The 16998-nt window shown below is 45.1% G+C and overlaps 1 protein-coding gene across 1 annotated transcript in view; it reads left to right on the top strand.

Annotated features, from left to right (window-relative positions):
* Window positions 1-6178, top strand: part of LOC107373457 (zinc finger protein ZFP2-like) — a 40099-nt gene extending 33921 nt beyond the window's left edge. Inside the window, exon 2 of the mRNA XM_070547960.1 lies at window positions 3314-6178. Within this exon, the coding sequence (XP_070404061.1) occupies window positions 3314-4815 (1502 nt within the window). The 3' untranslated portion in view covers window positions 4816-6178. The remainder of the gene's footprint in view (window positions 1-3313) is intronic.
* The last annotated feature ends 10820 nt before the right edge of the window (window positions 6179-16998 follow it).

Genomic DNA, 16998 nt, shown 5'->3' with positions numbered 1-16998 from the left:
ATGGGAGACTTCTTCGGTACTGGGATGATTGTGGCTGATTTTAGACAGGATGGGATGGTTGCCTGATCCAGTGAGAGGTTAAAGAGGCTGGTGAAGATGAGGCTGAGCTGGTGTGCGCATGCTCTTAGTACTTTGCCAGGTACTCCATCTGGACCAGCCGCCTTCCTGGAGTTCACTGCTAGGAGCACACGTCTGACATCGTGCTCCGTTACAGTGAGTGGAGCGGTGTAAGAACCAGGTGAGGATGAGGATGGTAGCAGGGCTGAAGCAGATGAGTGTTGCTGCTGTGGTGTTTCAAAGCGGGCAAAGAAGCTGTTTATTTCCTCTTCCAGCTGCATACTCAGGTTTTCAGTTTTTGTAGTGCTGCTTCTGTCATTGGTGATGTCTCGCATTCCCTGCCATACCTCTCGTGTGTTGTTGCTGGACAGGTGGGACTCGATATTCCTTTTGTGGTCTGACTTGGCTTTTTTAATCCCCCTTTTCAGGTTAGCTCGAGCAGCCCTGTACAGAGCTCTGTCACCTGACCTGAAGGCGGCATCACGGGCTTTGAGGAGTGAGCAGACCTCGCTGGTCATCCAGGGTTTTTGATTTGGAAAAACCCAAATGCTTTTGTTCACTGTCACATTTGCAGTACAGAACTTGATGTAGTCCAGTACTAATCCTGTGAAAGTTTCTAGGTCCTGGTGTTCAAATATGTCCCAGTCTGTCTCTGTGAAGCAGTCTTGTAATTTGTTGAGAGCATTTTCTGGCCAGGTTGTAACAGTCCTTGTGGTGGGCCTGGCACTGCGCCTGAGGGGGGTGTAGGCTGGGGAGAGCAGGAGAGAGAGATGGTCGGACTGACCGAAGTGGGGGAGGGGTATGGCTCTATTTGCATGTTTGATGTTGGAGTAAACATGATCTAGAGTGTTTTCTCCTCTGGTGGGATATTTGACATGCTGATAGAACTTTGGGAGAACAGTCTTTATGTTGGCCTTGTTAAAATCACCTGCAATAATGTGAACCCCATCTGGGTGGGCCCGCTGCTGTTCGTTAATGGTGTTCAGCAGGATAGAGAGCGCCGTGTTTAGGTTGGCATCGGGTGGGATGTACACAGCCGTGATGATCACTACTCTTAGCTCTCTCGGTAGAAAAAAAGGCCGGCATTTTACCGACATGTACTCGAGGTTCGGGGAGCAGTGACTGTTTATAATTGTCCCGTTGTTACACCAGCATTCATGCACGTAAATACAGAGCCCTCCCCCTCTGCTCTTACCGGAGTCCTTTTTCCTGTTCCAGCGAAGCAGAGTGCGGCCTGCTAGCTGAACGCTAGCATCGGGTAATCCCAGGTGAAGCCAGGTTTCCGTAATAATCAAGGCACAGCAGTCACGAACATAGCGATTTCCCACTAGTTGTAATTCCAGGTCGTCCGGTTTTTGCACGAGGGATCTAGTGTTGGAGAGATAGAGGCTCGGCAGAGGTGGCTTGTGTGGTTTGTTTTTTAGCCTCAGCATGATGCCGGACCTGCGGCCCCGCTTTTGCTTCCTTTCCCTCCGTCTGCGCCTCCGCTTAGTCCCGATAACAATCCACGGGGAGCCCGGTGGTCTCGCCACATGATCTGGGATGTTGTGCGTGTGAAGGAAGTCCAGTGAAACAGATGTTTGATGCTGATCACCAATGTCTATGAGTCTCTGGCGGGTGTAGAAAACTTAGAAAGTAGAGCTGATGGTGCAGAAAAAAATAAGAAAGACATGCAAACTAAACAAAAAAAGGGAGTACTGAGCCGGAGAGCCATAAGCCGCTAGAGCCGCGTGCGCCGCCATCTTGGAAGATGGCTTGGAACATGTGAGCACCTGTTTGCGTAAACGCACTTGTATGTGTAAGATTTCTGTTTAAGAGTGTCCAATAGTGAGTGTGAGGGGCCACAGATCTGCCCCCAAAGATGTGCGGAAGATAGAGGGAGCTCCAAGCCCCAGAGATCCAGGAGCTGCCCCAGAGTGCAGGGACCCCAGGGAGACTGTCACCAGAGAACCCCAACCCCGCTCAAGGGATGCAGAGGACTGCCCCGGGGGGTCACAACCAGCAGCCGACAGAGTCCCAGGAGATAACAGCGGCAAGCCCCCAGGCCCGCCCAGAGCCCCCCACCTCTTAATTCGACTGAGCCTGGGACCCAGCGCCCCGGGACCCAGGGGCGACCAACCCCGCCGGTGACCCATCTGAGCCCAGGCAGCCACCGGGAGCAAAGACAGATGCCAAAAATCTTAAGGCCCCCGACACTGGGAGCCGCGAACACGCAGGCAGACCGAGGCTCCACACTCAGCAGCAAATGTGGCAGGGGGAGGGCAGGCGAAGGTGTGTAGCAGCACAAGAATACCCAGGAGAGGGGAGGAGTCCAAAACCCCACCTTACATACATAGTCATTGTTTAGGTAAATTTGCTTACTAACATCGACCAAAGAACTCAGACTGGAAATTCGGTTGAGTATTTCAGATTACACTTTCTGCAGAAAGAGGAGCCAGGCGGAACACGCAGTTGCATGTGTGAGTTTCCAAGCTGAGTCAAAATCTTTCAGCTTCAGAGCATATTTTTATTCACACAAGGGCATAGTTACAAAGTTGCACAAACATTTGTCTCACCCCCGACTCATGGCCCGAGCGAGCACCTTAAGAGTTGAGAATTTTTGGAGCATCCTTTTCTGAGATACCAAATTCTGAGATAACAAAGATGCGTTTAGAGTGCTGTTTACAGAAATAAGAAAAACATACCATCTACTCACCCATGGCAACCAGACAACTTAACCTCTCTATTTCTCTAACAGTCATACACAAACACAGTCACACACTCCGTCCCTCATGCTCACACATACACATACAAACGCAGACATACAAAAATGAATGCTAGACACCCATTCACGCTCCCTATGCACACCCTATTCACTCTGGTCTTGGAACTGCTGCACAGACGGTACAACCATCCCATGGCCAGAATTAGCCCCGTTCTGCTGAGGTGATGATGAGCAGGCACCCCACCCAACTCCGAACAAAGCAACTCATCTCCCCAGACCCCAAACAGACGGCCAGCTCCCACTCCGCTCATTGTAAACTTCAGTAAATAACTAAGACGATTATTAAGCTGCTGTTTGTTTTTCCTTTGAAGCGAGGTTGTCTGTCACCACAAACAAATGTTTTGAGTGTTTAGTTTTTACTTGCACAAAATAAAAATTAATCTGAGAGCTTGTTAATTTCTCCAAAAATATTTAGATGCATTAGATGATTAAAAAAAGTTTTTTTAATTGTCAAATTAATCAACATTTTCTTTATTCTCATATCCTGTCTAGATCTTCCACAGCATCATGTCTGGGAAAAGGAGAAGGATTTGACTGCCCAGCAGCTCTTTAACCAGGAGTCGATCTCCTGTTCAGACCAGGAAGAACCAGAACAGCTAAAACTTTGCCAACATGAAGGACAGCTCTTCCTGAACCAGGAAAATCTTACCTTCACGGATACTCCTCTGTCTGAAGAAACAGACTGTCATGAACCAGAACCAAACAGGAACCAGCCATTGTGTCAGAGTTCTACAGAACCTGAGAACCAAGATCAGGGTGGATGCAGGAAAGAAAACTCAGAATCAAATGGCAATGAAGAACTGAAACTGAATAAAAGGCGTCAGCGAAGCAAAGATCACAGAGACAGTGTAGGTGGTGAAAGACAAAAAAAGCACAAAGGGGCTCACAGTGGTGGGAGATCATTTTATTGTAAGCTATGTAGAAAATCTTTCAGTCACAAATCTCATTTAAATATTCACATGAGAACTCACACAGGTCAGAAGCCATATTCTTGTAAAACTTGTGGTAAATGTTTTACTAAAAGTGGTAACTTGACTACACACATGAGAACTCACACAGGTGAAAAGCCATATTCATGTAAAACTTGTGGTAAATGTTTTACTGAAAGTGGTCACTTGACTACACACATGAGAACTCACACAGGTGAGAAGCCATATCCATGTAAAACTTGTGGTAAATGTTTTAGAACCAGTAGTGTATTAACTACACACATGAGAAGTCACACAGGTGAGAAGCCATATCCATGTAAAACTTGTGGTAAATGTTTTACTGAAAGTGGTCACTTGACTACACACATGAGAACTCACACAGGTGAGAAGCCATATTCATGTAAAACTTGTGGTAAATGTTTTAGAACCAGTGGTGAATTAACTACACACATGAGAATTCACACAGGTGAGAAGCCTTATCCATGTAAAACGTGTGGTAAATGTTTTAGAACCAGTAGTGAATTAACTACACACATGAGAAGTCACACAGGTGACAAGCCATATCCATGTAAAACTTGTGGTAAATGTTTTACTGAAAGTGGTAACTTGACTACACACATGAGAACTCACACAGGTGAGAAGCCATATTCATGTAAAACTTGTGGTAATTGTTTTAGAACCAGTAGTGAATTAACTACACACATGAGAAGTCACACAGGTGAGAAGCCATATCCATGTAAAACTTGTGGTAAATGTTTTAGAGAAAGTTGTCACTTGACTACACACATGAGAGCTCACACAGGTGAGAAGCCATATTCATGTAAAACTTGTGGTAATTGTTTTAGAACCAGTGGTGAATTAACTACACACATGAGAACTCACACAGGTGAGAAGCCATATCCATGTAAAACTTGTGGTAATTGTTTTAGAACCAGTGGTGAATTAACTACACACATGAGAGCTCACACAGGTGACAAGCCATATCCATGTAAAACTTGTGGTAAATGTTTTACTGGAAGTGGTAACTTGACTAGACACATGAGAATTCACACATGTGAGAAGTGATTTAATCTTCTATGAGATTCATTTAGGCATTTTATTTACCTTCTGATTTGAAAATTCACACTTGAGATTGTATTCATTAAAATATGTTTGGCAACATATCATAGATGCCTTAAAGTGCTCAAGGCATGGGTGGAGACTTATTTCATCCACACTTCCTGTTAGAAAAACTCTTCTGAAAAGTAATTAGCTGACAACATCACATTTTGTAGCTTAGCCATTTGTAGCTTGCCTTAGGAATGCAAATGGGATTGAGCTCATGCGCACGTGATTTAGGACACGGGTGGTCTGTGATGTCACAAGCATACACGGGCGGGGCAAAAGTGCAGAGAAGTCCGCAGTGTCCATTATTAAACAAAAGCAGCCCAAGTAGTCTTGCTTATGGAGACTGACTTTCATATAGCATCCTGCTTTGCTGGGTCTGGCAGAATGTGTGTGTGTGTGTGTCACAGCAGTGAGGGACAGAAAAAAAAACAGCTTTTGTGAGAGGCTTGTTAACTCCACAGCATCAACGATAATGAATTGCGCTTGCGCGAAGCCTACCGCAGGCTGATTCTTGCTGCCAATTCGGAGTTGGTAATGGTAGGCATGCTTTTGAGTTAGCCAGTCAGTCAGCAGTGGGCGTGTCTTACCTGTTCGGCTCCAGGTGGACCTCCTTGGAAAGAGGGTTGAAAAGATATCTGGAGTGGAACTCTTAACCCATGCCATTATTTTACTCAGATCTTTAACTTGTAGTCACATCTGCCTTAAAAATGTTCTTGCTTTATACCAGTGTCCCTCAATAGGCGGTCCAGACCTGGCCTGAGAACGTCCAAGTTTTCAATTCTACTCTGCTTGGCCAGGGAGCACATTGCTTGTGATATGGATGAGGCACTGTGGCCAGATAAAACCAGAAGAGCGGATGCAGCACAGTTGTTTATTTTTTTCTTTATTCGTTTTAGCTTAACTATTAATTATAGTCTGTTTGTATATGTAGACCACTGCATAGGCAACTCTGTGTTGGTTTGGATGAACACTGCTGTTTTTGTGTTAAAACACACTAAAGTATATTTTGTAGCGTGTTTGTGAGTTTTGTACACAAACATTCTGAAATATTTTATGTACAATGCACTGTTGTAGTACAGTAGGTGTAACACTGAACACAATAAGTCATTATGATGACTTGAGAAGAAGTGGCCATAATGTTTTACACATCAGAGTTAATCTGGTTCTTATAAATGTTTGCTCATGTAATGGTTTGTGTGTCATTTGGAAACCAAAGACCATTTTGAGAAGAATGTGCGTGTTTTTGGATTTGCGCGTAGAGTTCTAAAAATATGTTGCATGCTTTCAAAAAACGTGAGTAAACAACTGTGAAGAACTGTAATTGTAATTATGTGAAAAGTGTTATCAACCCCATGATGCAGGTATCTGGCTGGAACAGGTGAGCATCACAGTAAACCAGTGGAACAAACTGAGCTTTAAATATTTAGGTTTTATGCTTTTTTTCTGCTCCAAAACATAAACGTTAACAGGTGAGATGTTGCATTTTCATTTAAGATAAAATGATATTTTTATTTTGTTGTTGGCCCGTGAGAAAATATTTAACCTACAGTAAACAGGGAGTGGAAAGGCTGCAGATAGATGAATAGAATAGAAATCCCTTTATTGTTCCTCAGTGGGGAAAGCTAGACGTCACAGCAGCGATGACACTTATTACAGGAGAAAAAAGGAGAATAAAAAATAAGAAAAATGAATAAACAAGAAAACATAAATCCTGAATAGATTTTAAAAATGCTGAATATACCACAAGTAATGAATACCACTAATGTTTTTTATTTGTAACTGGCTTGCTCGTGTGTAATTTGGTTATTCCACATTCAGTGTTAATGCAGAAATAAGTTTGTTTCCAAATTTAAAGGTTCAAAATTGCATAAATGTTGATAAAGAAAACGTGCAAATTTGCCGTCACTTTTTCAAAAAATATTAAGTTTGGCCCTCGACTCCGTCCCAGAGTTTCATTTCGGCCCCTTGTGAGTATGAGTTTGACACCCCTGATATATAGTTTAATCTCATTTTCAAATAAAGAGAACAATGGATTTTGATTCGTATATTGATCTTTATGAATATGCCAATAGGCTATGTAAAATAACAGATTAATTACACAAAAATGCTGTTTTTCCTCAGATGGATGGTCAGTGAAGCCAAACAATATATGTTTAAAGGTGCAATATGTAAGAATATAGTGAAAATTCTACAGTGAGAAAATCCACAATGAATGTAATGTTCAGTCATTTTGGAAGGAAGGTTGTACTGAAACATATTTCATATCCAGCAGCCGGGTTATGTTTGAGGTTGAAATGGCTCTGAGGGACAGACACAACCAGGTTGGAGTGGATGCAGGGGACAAGCTGAGTTTTGTGGCAAGGAGAAAGGGTAAGAAAAGGCCTCAGGAGTTAGATGATGAAAGATCACGAGCACACTTAATCACAACAGTCGCAAAACTTGTCTCTGAGGGTGTTAGCGGTGGGAAAACATCATAAGCAGTCAGCTTCTGTTGACGTTACACACAAAGCTGAGAGCTAAGCAAAATCAAATCACTTTTATTGTCACGTCACTTGTGCAGGTACACTGGTACAGTACATGCAAGTGAAATTCTTGTGTGCGAGCTTCACAGCAACAGAGTTGTGCAAAAATACAGTAATGTAATATAAAAATGACTAATTAAGTAACATTACTAAATGTTTATGCAAGTATATTATTATTATTATTTTTTTAATATATTGTTCTACGTGTGTGCGTGTGAGTGTGTTTGTGTGTGTATAGTGTGTATATACATGTTTTACAAATGAATAAAGTAAACAATAAGATAAGAGATATAAAATGTACAGAGGCTGGTATGTGCAAAACAGTGGCACTAATGTACAGTATGGAGTGTGTAATGTTGGAGTTTCAGTAGTGAGGGTGAGGTGTCTGCGCCGTGTTCAGCAGTCTGATGGCCTGATGGAAAAAGCTGTTTCTCAGTCTGCTGGTTCTGGACCGGATGCTGCAGAACCTCCTTCCTGATGGAAGTAGTCTGAACAGTTTATGGCTGGGCTGACTTGAGTTCTTGATGATCCTCCCCGCTTTCCTCAGGCACCGCTTCCTGTAGATGTCCTGGAGGGAGGGAAGCTCACCTCCAATAACCCTTTCAGCACATCGCACTACTCTCTGGAGAGCTTTGCGGTTGTAAGCGGTGCTGTTGCCATACCAGGCGGAGATGCATCCAGTGAGGATGCTCTCTCAATGGCACAGCGATAGAAGGTCCTGAGGTTGCGGTAGCTCATGCCAAATCTTTTCAGTCTTCTGAGAAAGAAGAGGCGCTGCTGTGCCTTCTTCACTGTATTTTCCGTGTGCACTGACCACGTAAGATCCTCTGCCAGATGAACTCCAAGGAAACAGAAGGTGCTCACCCTCTCTACAGCGTCGCCGTTGATGGTGATGGGGGGGTGTATTCCTCTGCTCCTCCGGAAGTCCACTATCATCTCCTTTGTCTTTGTGACGTTTAGGGTGAGACTGTTGTCCTGACACCAGTGGGTCAGGGCGCTGATCTCCTCCCTGTAGGCCGTCTCATCGTCGTTGGTGATGAGACCTACCACTGTGGTGTCGTCCGCATACTTCACAATGATGTTGGAGTTTCTCGTGGCCGTGCAGTCGTAGGTGTAGAGTGAGTACAGGAGAGGGCTCAGCACACACCCCTGCGGAGCACCAGTGTTCAGTGTGACGGGGGATGAGGTGGTGCCGCCCAGTCTGACCACCTGGCGTCTGTCAGACAGAAAGTTAAGGATCCAGCTGCAGAGGGAGCAGCTCAGTCCTAGATCCGGCAGTTTCCTGTCCAGCTTCGAGGGAACAATGGTGTTGAATGCTGAGCTGTAATCTACAAACAGCATTCTCACATACGTGTCCCTCTTCTCCAGGTGTGACAGGGCAGCATGGAGTGTCAGGGCTATGGCATCATCAGTGGACCTGTTGTGGCGGTATGCAAACTGTAGAGGGTCCAGTGAATCGGGCAGTGCAGAGCAGATGAAGTCCCTGACCAACTTCTTGAAGCATTTGCTCACGATGGGGGTCAGGGCTACAGGTCGCCAGTCATTCAGTGTGGAGATGGCGGAGGATTTGGGTACAGGGACAATGGTGGCCATGTTGAAGCAGGCTGGGACTACAGACAGAGCGAGGGAAAGGTTGAAGATGTGTGTAAACACTCCAGCCAGCTGACCCGCGCATGACCTTAGGACGCGGCCGGGAATCCCGTCCGGACCAGTACCTTTGCGTGCGTTCACCCTCCTGAAGCACCTCCGCACATCCTCTTCAGACACAGTATGCGCACTGACGTCATCCGCGGTGCGCTCACTGTCTGGTCTCATGGTGTTCGCTGTGTCGAATCTAGCATAGAATGCGTTTAGATCCTCACACAGAGAGGCCGTGGTCTGCGGTGTGCTGGTTCTCCCTCTAAAGTCTGTGATTGTGTTTAGTCCCTGCCACATACTCCGGGGGTTGTCAAACTGTTGCTCCACCATGTCTCTGTACTCACGTTTGGCTGCTTTGATCGTCTTCCGGAGTTGGTAATGTGCGTGTTTGTAGTCTGATGTGTTCGCGGAGGCAAAGGCGGTGCTCCGCGCTGCCTGCGCCGTTCGCACACCTCCATTAATCCAGGGTTTTTGATTCGGGAAGGATTTAACTGTTCGGGATGGGACAACATCTTCCACGCATTTCCTGATAAATCCGCAGACTGAGTCTGTGTACTCATCAATGTCTCTAGCAGCCGCGTGAAACATTTCCCAGTCCGCCCGGTCAAAACAATCCTGCAGCGCAGACTCCGATTGGTCTGACCAATGATGCACCGCCCTCAGGGTTGGAGCTTCCCGTTTTAGCTTCTGTCTGTAGGCAGGTATTAGCAGGATGGAGCGGTGATCTGATTGGCCGAATGGGGTGCGGGGGAGGGCTTTGTACGCATCTCGGAAAGAGGTGTAGCAGTGGTCGAGTAGCCGATCTCCACGTGTATTGAAATGGATGTGTTGGTGTAGTTTTGGTGAGACTTTCTTCAGGTTACCCTTATTAAAGTCCCCGATCGTAATAAACGCCGCCTCTGGGTGTACTGTTTCCTCATTGCTGATCGCGCTGTACAGTTCTCTGAGTGCTCGGTCAGTGTTAGCTTGTGGGGCAATGTAAACAGCTGTAATAATCACCGCTGTGAATTCTCTCGGTAGCCAAAATGGCCGGCACTTAATCATCAGGTACTCCAGGTCTGGAGAGCAGAAGGATTTGACCGGGTGCACGTTCGCATAATCACACCAGCTGTTGTTGATCATGAAACACACACCACCACCTCTGCTTTTCCCAGTAAGCTCCTGTGACCTGTCCGCGCGGTGCACGGAGAACCCCGGTAGTTGTACTGCGGTGTCCGGTACTTTGTCCGATAGCCAGGTTTCTATGAGGCAGATCGCGCTGCAGTCCCGCATCTCTCGCTGGAATGAGATCCGAGCCCGAAGCTCGCACAGCTTGTTCTCCAGGGACTGCACATTAGCCAGTAGTAAACTGGGTAATGGTGGTCTGTTAGTGCGCCGTCTTAGTCGAACCAGAACGCCAGATCTTCTCCCTCTGCGTTGGTGCTTGCGGCCTCCACGGGCCCAGAACAAAGGCGTCTCAGGTGAGATGAATGGGGGATCTGCAAACGGCGGGTCCGTGACGAAAGACCTGAACTCCGGGAAGCAATGAGAAAATCTGTCTTTTATGTCCAGTAAGGTTTGTCGGTCGTACACAAGGATACATGTGCTACTCGTGAAAAAATAAAGAAAAAGAAAAAGTAGTAAACACAAAAAACAGCTGTTGCTTGGTGGAGCTCGCGACGAGGCAGCCATACTCGGCGCCTCGCCATCACAGCAGAAGTTCCCGTAAAGCCGCTAGACACACACACACGGGGCCCCTCAATTGCTTCTGCTCCACTGTATCCCTGCCACCTCCTTAAGCCTGATTTATGCTTCTCCGTCTGCGTCAGTGCGGAGCACACGCAACGCCATTATCTGTCCTTGCGTAGGGATCCGGCAGGCACGCAAGTACGTACGGAGTTGAGCCCACTTTTTTAAACATCCGTCGAACGAAACGGATTACGCAAGCTTGTGATTGGTCAGGACGCCGCTGTTGTTTACAGCGCCGCCATTGCAAAGAGAGCCGAGTTTAACTAGCGGCAGACACGGAGAAGATTGAAGAATGCCTTGCAAAAAAACTCTAAAAATATGAACGTTTCATCCTTCCGTGACTGGAGGAGTGAAAAGATGCGCAGCAAGCGTTTTATTTGTGGACGGAAATGACAGGAAACGTGGGTTTAGAGGTGGGGAGCGCATGAAGCGGTGGGAGAATGAGACAAATATGTCCGTGTTAAAAGTCTCTTATATACACAAAAAACCCAATATAAACAAACGATCTAGGAACGGATACATGACAGGATACCACAGAACAGCGCTACGCCCTCTGTGGTCCTGCCGGGCAATTGCTTTGCAACACTCTCCAGGAGACGGAGAAGTAAAAGAGCAAAACGCTTCCGTCAATCCGTGCGTGTCTGTCCCTTGCGGAGCTGACGGAGAAGCATAAACCAGGCTTTACAGGTATGACAGCTCTGCTGTGTGTGAGCACGGACTCCAAGCTCCTGTCTTTAAGGTAACTGGAGGCTTAATTGAGGATCAAGAGGTTGTTTCGCCCACACTTGTGCAGGAAAAAGTGCTAGTTGACTTAAACTGACCCAAACAAAAAAAGGAACTTGAAACCTTGGCCGCCCAAACCGCGAGCCAAATGAGGGAACGCTCACTTCTCGCTCTTCCACATGCTCTCTGACATCACACTTTCTATAGACACAGTCATGATTCAGTATGTTGATGACATTTCAATAGCCTCCACACCTGCTCAGACCTGTCTGTCAGACACTCACTCCATTCTGTCCATGCTCGCTTCAACGGAGTTCAAAGTTTCCAAAAACAAACTAGTGTTGTAGGTCTGTGGTGTCATTTTTGGGCCACCTCGTGTCACGGACCGGTCATGAAATGTCTCCCTCCCACCGCTCCTCCATTTTACACATCCCCTGCCTGTCACTGTGAAAGACATGGTGTGTTTTTTGGACCTCACTGGCTATAACCGTCAGTTCGTTCCAGATTATGCAGATATGACCCCCTTTTGCTTGCGTTAGTGAACAAACAGGGTATGAGAAATCTGTCTGTACCTTTATCCTGGACTTTTGACTCTGAACAATCGCTCATTGCTCCTCCTGCCATTCCGCTCCTGCACACAGGCCCCAGCTCCTGAAATGTGTGTGAACTCTGCACTTCCGCTCCTGACTCTGAAGTGTGTGTGTGGGCCTCTGACCCCCCCCCCCCCGCTCTGCACTCAGCTCTGTGGAACAAGCTGACTGGGTCCAACAGAACCAAGAGGTAAGAGGTGTGAACGCTGCATGTGTAAAGAAGAACAGGAAAAGAAGATGGGGACAGGAAACCACAGAAAGTCACACTTCAGAAGAATGGGCCTGCAAGAGAGGCGAGAGGCAGTTTTTGTGCTGCAAAAATGAAGATGTGAATTTTCCTCTCAACGGGTTTTAAAAAACGTTGACGAGAGTAAAAGATCAGGAAGAATGAAAAAAATATTGTAATGCATAATGTGGGAGGGGGGGGGGAATAAAAGTGTGTGGGGTTCTGGTCAGGGAGAGAGTTGGTGATTGACAGTTGAAGTGTGTGTTACACAGAGAGCTTGTTTTCCCGCGGATCTGCTAGACTCAGGTTTTTGATAAGAGCTTTTCCTATTCCGCCTACGCTATTGTTCCTTGTTTGGAGTACCTTTTTTCCTTTTTGTGTGTGGAATAAACTTTTCCTTCCTTCGGGAGGAAATGAAAAGGCAATTTGTGGGGGCCTCCTTTATTTCTCTGGCTCGGCAAGGTGAGTTTGCTGGTTGCTTCCTTCCATCCCAGGTTGTTTACATCAGCTGTCGCCTGATCAGAGGGGAAGCTGACGGGGATGTGATGAGCGTCATAAGCTCTTGCAGTGTGTGTGTGTTCTCAACAGTCTTCCTACAGCTAAATAAAGGTGATTTTACCTGACTTAAAGGCCTAGGTTGCATATAAGTAACAGTTTTTCTTTCTACAAAGTAAGGGTGTCTGCAGGAGGGGGCAGAGGTCACGCCCACCATCTAGCACCGTGAGTCAGTGCCTTGAGATTTATCACCTAGAGTTAGCCCGGTGGCCTGGTTCACAACACTGCCCTTGACAACACGCTACTGTTTTTACTTGATGTTTCTGAAAGACTGTACTCTATGCATGCATTCTTATTTCAGAAACAGAGTAGTCCTGACATATTCCAGCATTATCTTGGAACCGACTGAGAACAGACAACCGTCTTGTGTGAGATATGCGTCAGGCCTCGCTAAATTAATACAGAAAATTGCTCAAATCGTTATGTGCTATCCCCTCACAGTTCTATTTATACATGATGTAATGGTGTTTGTCACATCCTCTGCTGTTACTTTCACACCAGCAAGAAAAAAAAGTAAAAGGAGTCTTGACTCAGCCACATACACACACACATACACACACACACGCACACACACACACACACACACAGGGAGTCAAGAAGTCAGTGGTGATATTGTGCTGCTGTTATCAAATCTGAGATGAGATATCCAAATCTAATAAAATAACTCGGGTTTCACACGGAAAGCATCAGCAGCACAGAACGGCAGTGGAACGTCACTGGTGCTTCAAATAGAATCCATTATAGTCTATCAAACCAGCAGCAACGCTGCAATTTCCAGGCGCATCCCTGAAGCGGCACACACTAAACATAGAGTTGGGTCATATTTTTGACATGGGCCGCTTCTGGGACACGTCAATTTCCAGAGTTGACATAGGTCTAAACTGGAAATCACACACGGTTTCTGTGTAAAATCCATTTTACTGTGTAAAATGCAATTTCATATGTATGAAATGAAGCTATGTATGTGTGTCTTGTGACCCAACGACTCATTCACTCACAGCATTGTTCCAAAATTGCAGTGGTGTGTTTTTCATGGCTTTATTCGTGGCAGTGGAGACAGACATCAGACAGTGATAATGGGATTTCCCTCTTTTTGGTTTAATGGCGGATTACATAAAAAAACTGTGACCTGAAGATCTTGTGAGTCCAGCGAAGAGCACAGCACTGCCAAGACTCTCCCGGTGTGAAAAGAACCGCTTTGAAGTTTGCGAGTAAACCGTCCCACTGCCGTTTCTCACCGTTGATGCTCCCAGTGTGAAACTGTGGTCTGTTATGATCAGTAGTTATTCCAATGTGCTTCCACTAGAGGTCCCTGTAAGACAGGCTATGAGTGATGATGTCACCAGAAGTAGTGAAGCACACAGACGGAAGTTAGCAGTGTGTGAGTCTGAACACATTAATAAATGGTTAATCTTGTTCAACTATCAGCCTGGTTTTATGAGCAAAGACACGATCACAACAGGGTCAGTCTCCAAAACCTGCCGTTTAAAGCTCAGTTGTGATGTGGCTCACTACTAAATCCTGAAAATGATGCACTGGTGTATTTTCCCCAGAGTAAAACTTACAAGGCATTCATTCTTATACAAGAGACCACTGCAAATGTGTTGATTAAACATGTGTTCCACACCTTTAACGATTCTCCCTGCTCTTTGTACTTTAGCTAAAGTTGTGTTAAAGAACCACTAAAGTAGATTGTGAAATCTAAATATCGGTAAATAATCAAGTCTGAATCTTACCCTTTGTTGCTGTCACACAATGATGATGTATTTGGATAACAGTTGTTTGACAATAGCAGAATAATGACAATGTGCAGAACTTATTCCAAGATTTTTGGAATATGTTTTTAATAAATGCAATGATTTAAATAAAGTACATAAAAACACCTGACAACAGCGCCACCTGCAGGAAGCTTGTCTCTGAGGCACGTCTATCTGAGAATGTTTTCTGATGGTTGTTTATATAGTGGATCAAACCCAACAAGACCTCTATATAAATTATAATTTATCCTTCTGAGTCAGTAACAATTAATGCATTGCCAATGTCCTTAGGCTGTTCACTTGGGCACCTCATCAGTATGGGTTCATAATGCCCAGTGGATAATCTGGCCTTGGAATAGAGCTCCGGGAGTTTACGTCACTTCTCCCGGCATGCAACAGTTCAAATCAAAACGGTGCCATCTTGGCAGGCAGAAGTCCGCAGCTGGGTTATTTGTTATTGTCAAAAAACTCAAATGGAAAATATGGTAGATTCCTGTTGTGGCCCAGGATGCCAGAACAGACGCGGACGACATAAGGGATGAGCCATCTACAGGATTCCCAAGATCCGGAGCGCCACAAACGTTGGATCATTGTAATAAAACCCACTAGTGACTGGGCTAAAGTGAAGCTGTGGTATCCCGAGAGTAAAGGTTTTCGCTTATGCAGCGACCACTTCATATCAGGTACTTAAACCAACGCTTCCTCAACTGTATATGGTATTTATTTTAAATACTTTTATTACGATTCTTAGTGGGGTTCCTAAACTTATTTTGGCGTGGCTTTTTTTGTCTTATTACTAATAGCAACAACTAGTAAACATCATGTAAAACGTTGCCTCGTGATTTCTGCGTGTTGCCGTTTACGTGTTTTACGATCACAGTAATTAACCGGCTAAGCTGTATTTCATTTTTAAGCAATGGCTGATCAATTGTCAGAACACACATAAAAAGCACTTTGGATTACTATTATCTGTCTCACCGAGACAGATCTCAGACAGATCCTGAGACGCTCCTGCCTGACATATTTATTTTATTCACGGAAAAAAATCAGACCATTGATTTCTCTTGGCGTTCAGTTTATACATTCAAACAGCACAGCACTCTATTTAAACTACTTACATGTAAATCTGTTATTTGTCCATCGCCCATCTATTTTCATCCGCTTATCCGGAGTCAGGTTGCGGGGGCAGTAGCCTAAGTGGAGAGGCCCAGACTTCCCTCTTCCCAGCCACTTGGGCCAGCTCCTCTGGGAAAATCCCAAGGCATTCCCTGGCCAGGTCCACTCCGACAGCTTCTGGCGTTTTTAAAAAAGTATGCCAGGGGCACTGTAAGGGTCGGAGATGTTTAGTCTATTTAATTTCTGACTACATAAAATGATTTATTCGGTTTTAATGTGTGAAATAAACTCCGACGGAGTAAAATCCAAGCCGATCCTGTTCATTTCGTTTACCTTTGTTGCCTGCCAACAGGACCGGATTTAGCCAGCCCTACATAGAGGTAGTGTTGTAAGGTCCACTGTGGGCCACGCAGAAGACTCCACAACTCCTAGCCAGGCTCTGAAGAGAGCTCTTCTCAACATTTTGGACATAGTCATTGTAGATGTGGCAAGCGGGGCCACCTATCAATTTAGAAATACAACGCCACCTGATATCAGGAACCAAAACCACTGAACCTAAAGGCACATTTCATTTTTACAAATCAAGCTTGAGACGGAGTTCCATTCCACATAAACAGAGATTTTATTAAAAGAACAATAAAATGAGTTTAAAATAATCTACTAAAAACACCATGCACCTACAGATAAACACTGATTAAAACCAAATCAACTTAGGCTAAGGCTGACTAATGGGACTGCCTAAGATAGAGCCCATTCCATTCCATTTATTTGATAAAGCACATTTAAAAACAGCATGTGAGCTGACCAAAGTGCTGTAAAGGGGTAAAAACATATAAGGTTAAAAGAATAATATAAAAGAATAAAACAACTAGAGCAAAACACAAAGAACCAACCATGAGAAGTCAATAAAATCAGTAAAAGAACAGTGTAAATAAACCATTGATAACATAGCTAGGTAGTAAAAGCAAGAGAATAAAAGTAAGTCTTTAAGTGAGACTTAAAAACACCAATGGAGGAGGAGAGTCTGATATTCAGTGGGAGATCATTCCAGAGTTTTGGAGCGCATACAGAAAAAGCTTGTTCACCACGGGTTTTGCAGCGTTGACGGGGAATCTGTAGTAGGTGTAGGTCACCTGAACGGAGAGTCCTGCCTGGCACATAAGGAGTGAGTAACTCGGATATGTAGGGTGGTGCTAAGCCATTCAGCGCCTTAAAAACAAACAATAAAATTTTAAAACGCATACGGTCGTGCACAGGAACTTAACTCTCTAAAAAAAATACCAACC

The sequence above is a fragment of the Nothobranchius furzeri genome, chromosome 2, assembly GCF_043380555.1.
Source record: "Nothobranchius furzeri strain GRZ-AD chromosome 2, NfurGRZ-RIMD1, whole genome shotgun sequence".
NCBI lineage: Eukaryota > Metazoa > Chordata > Actinopteri > Cyprinodontiformes > Nothobranchiidae > Nothobranchius > Nothobranchius furzeri.
This window is presented reverse-complemented; position numbering and strand designations above follow the sequence as displayed.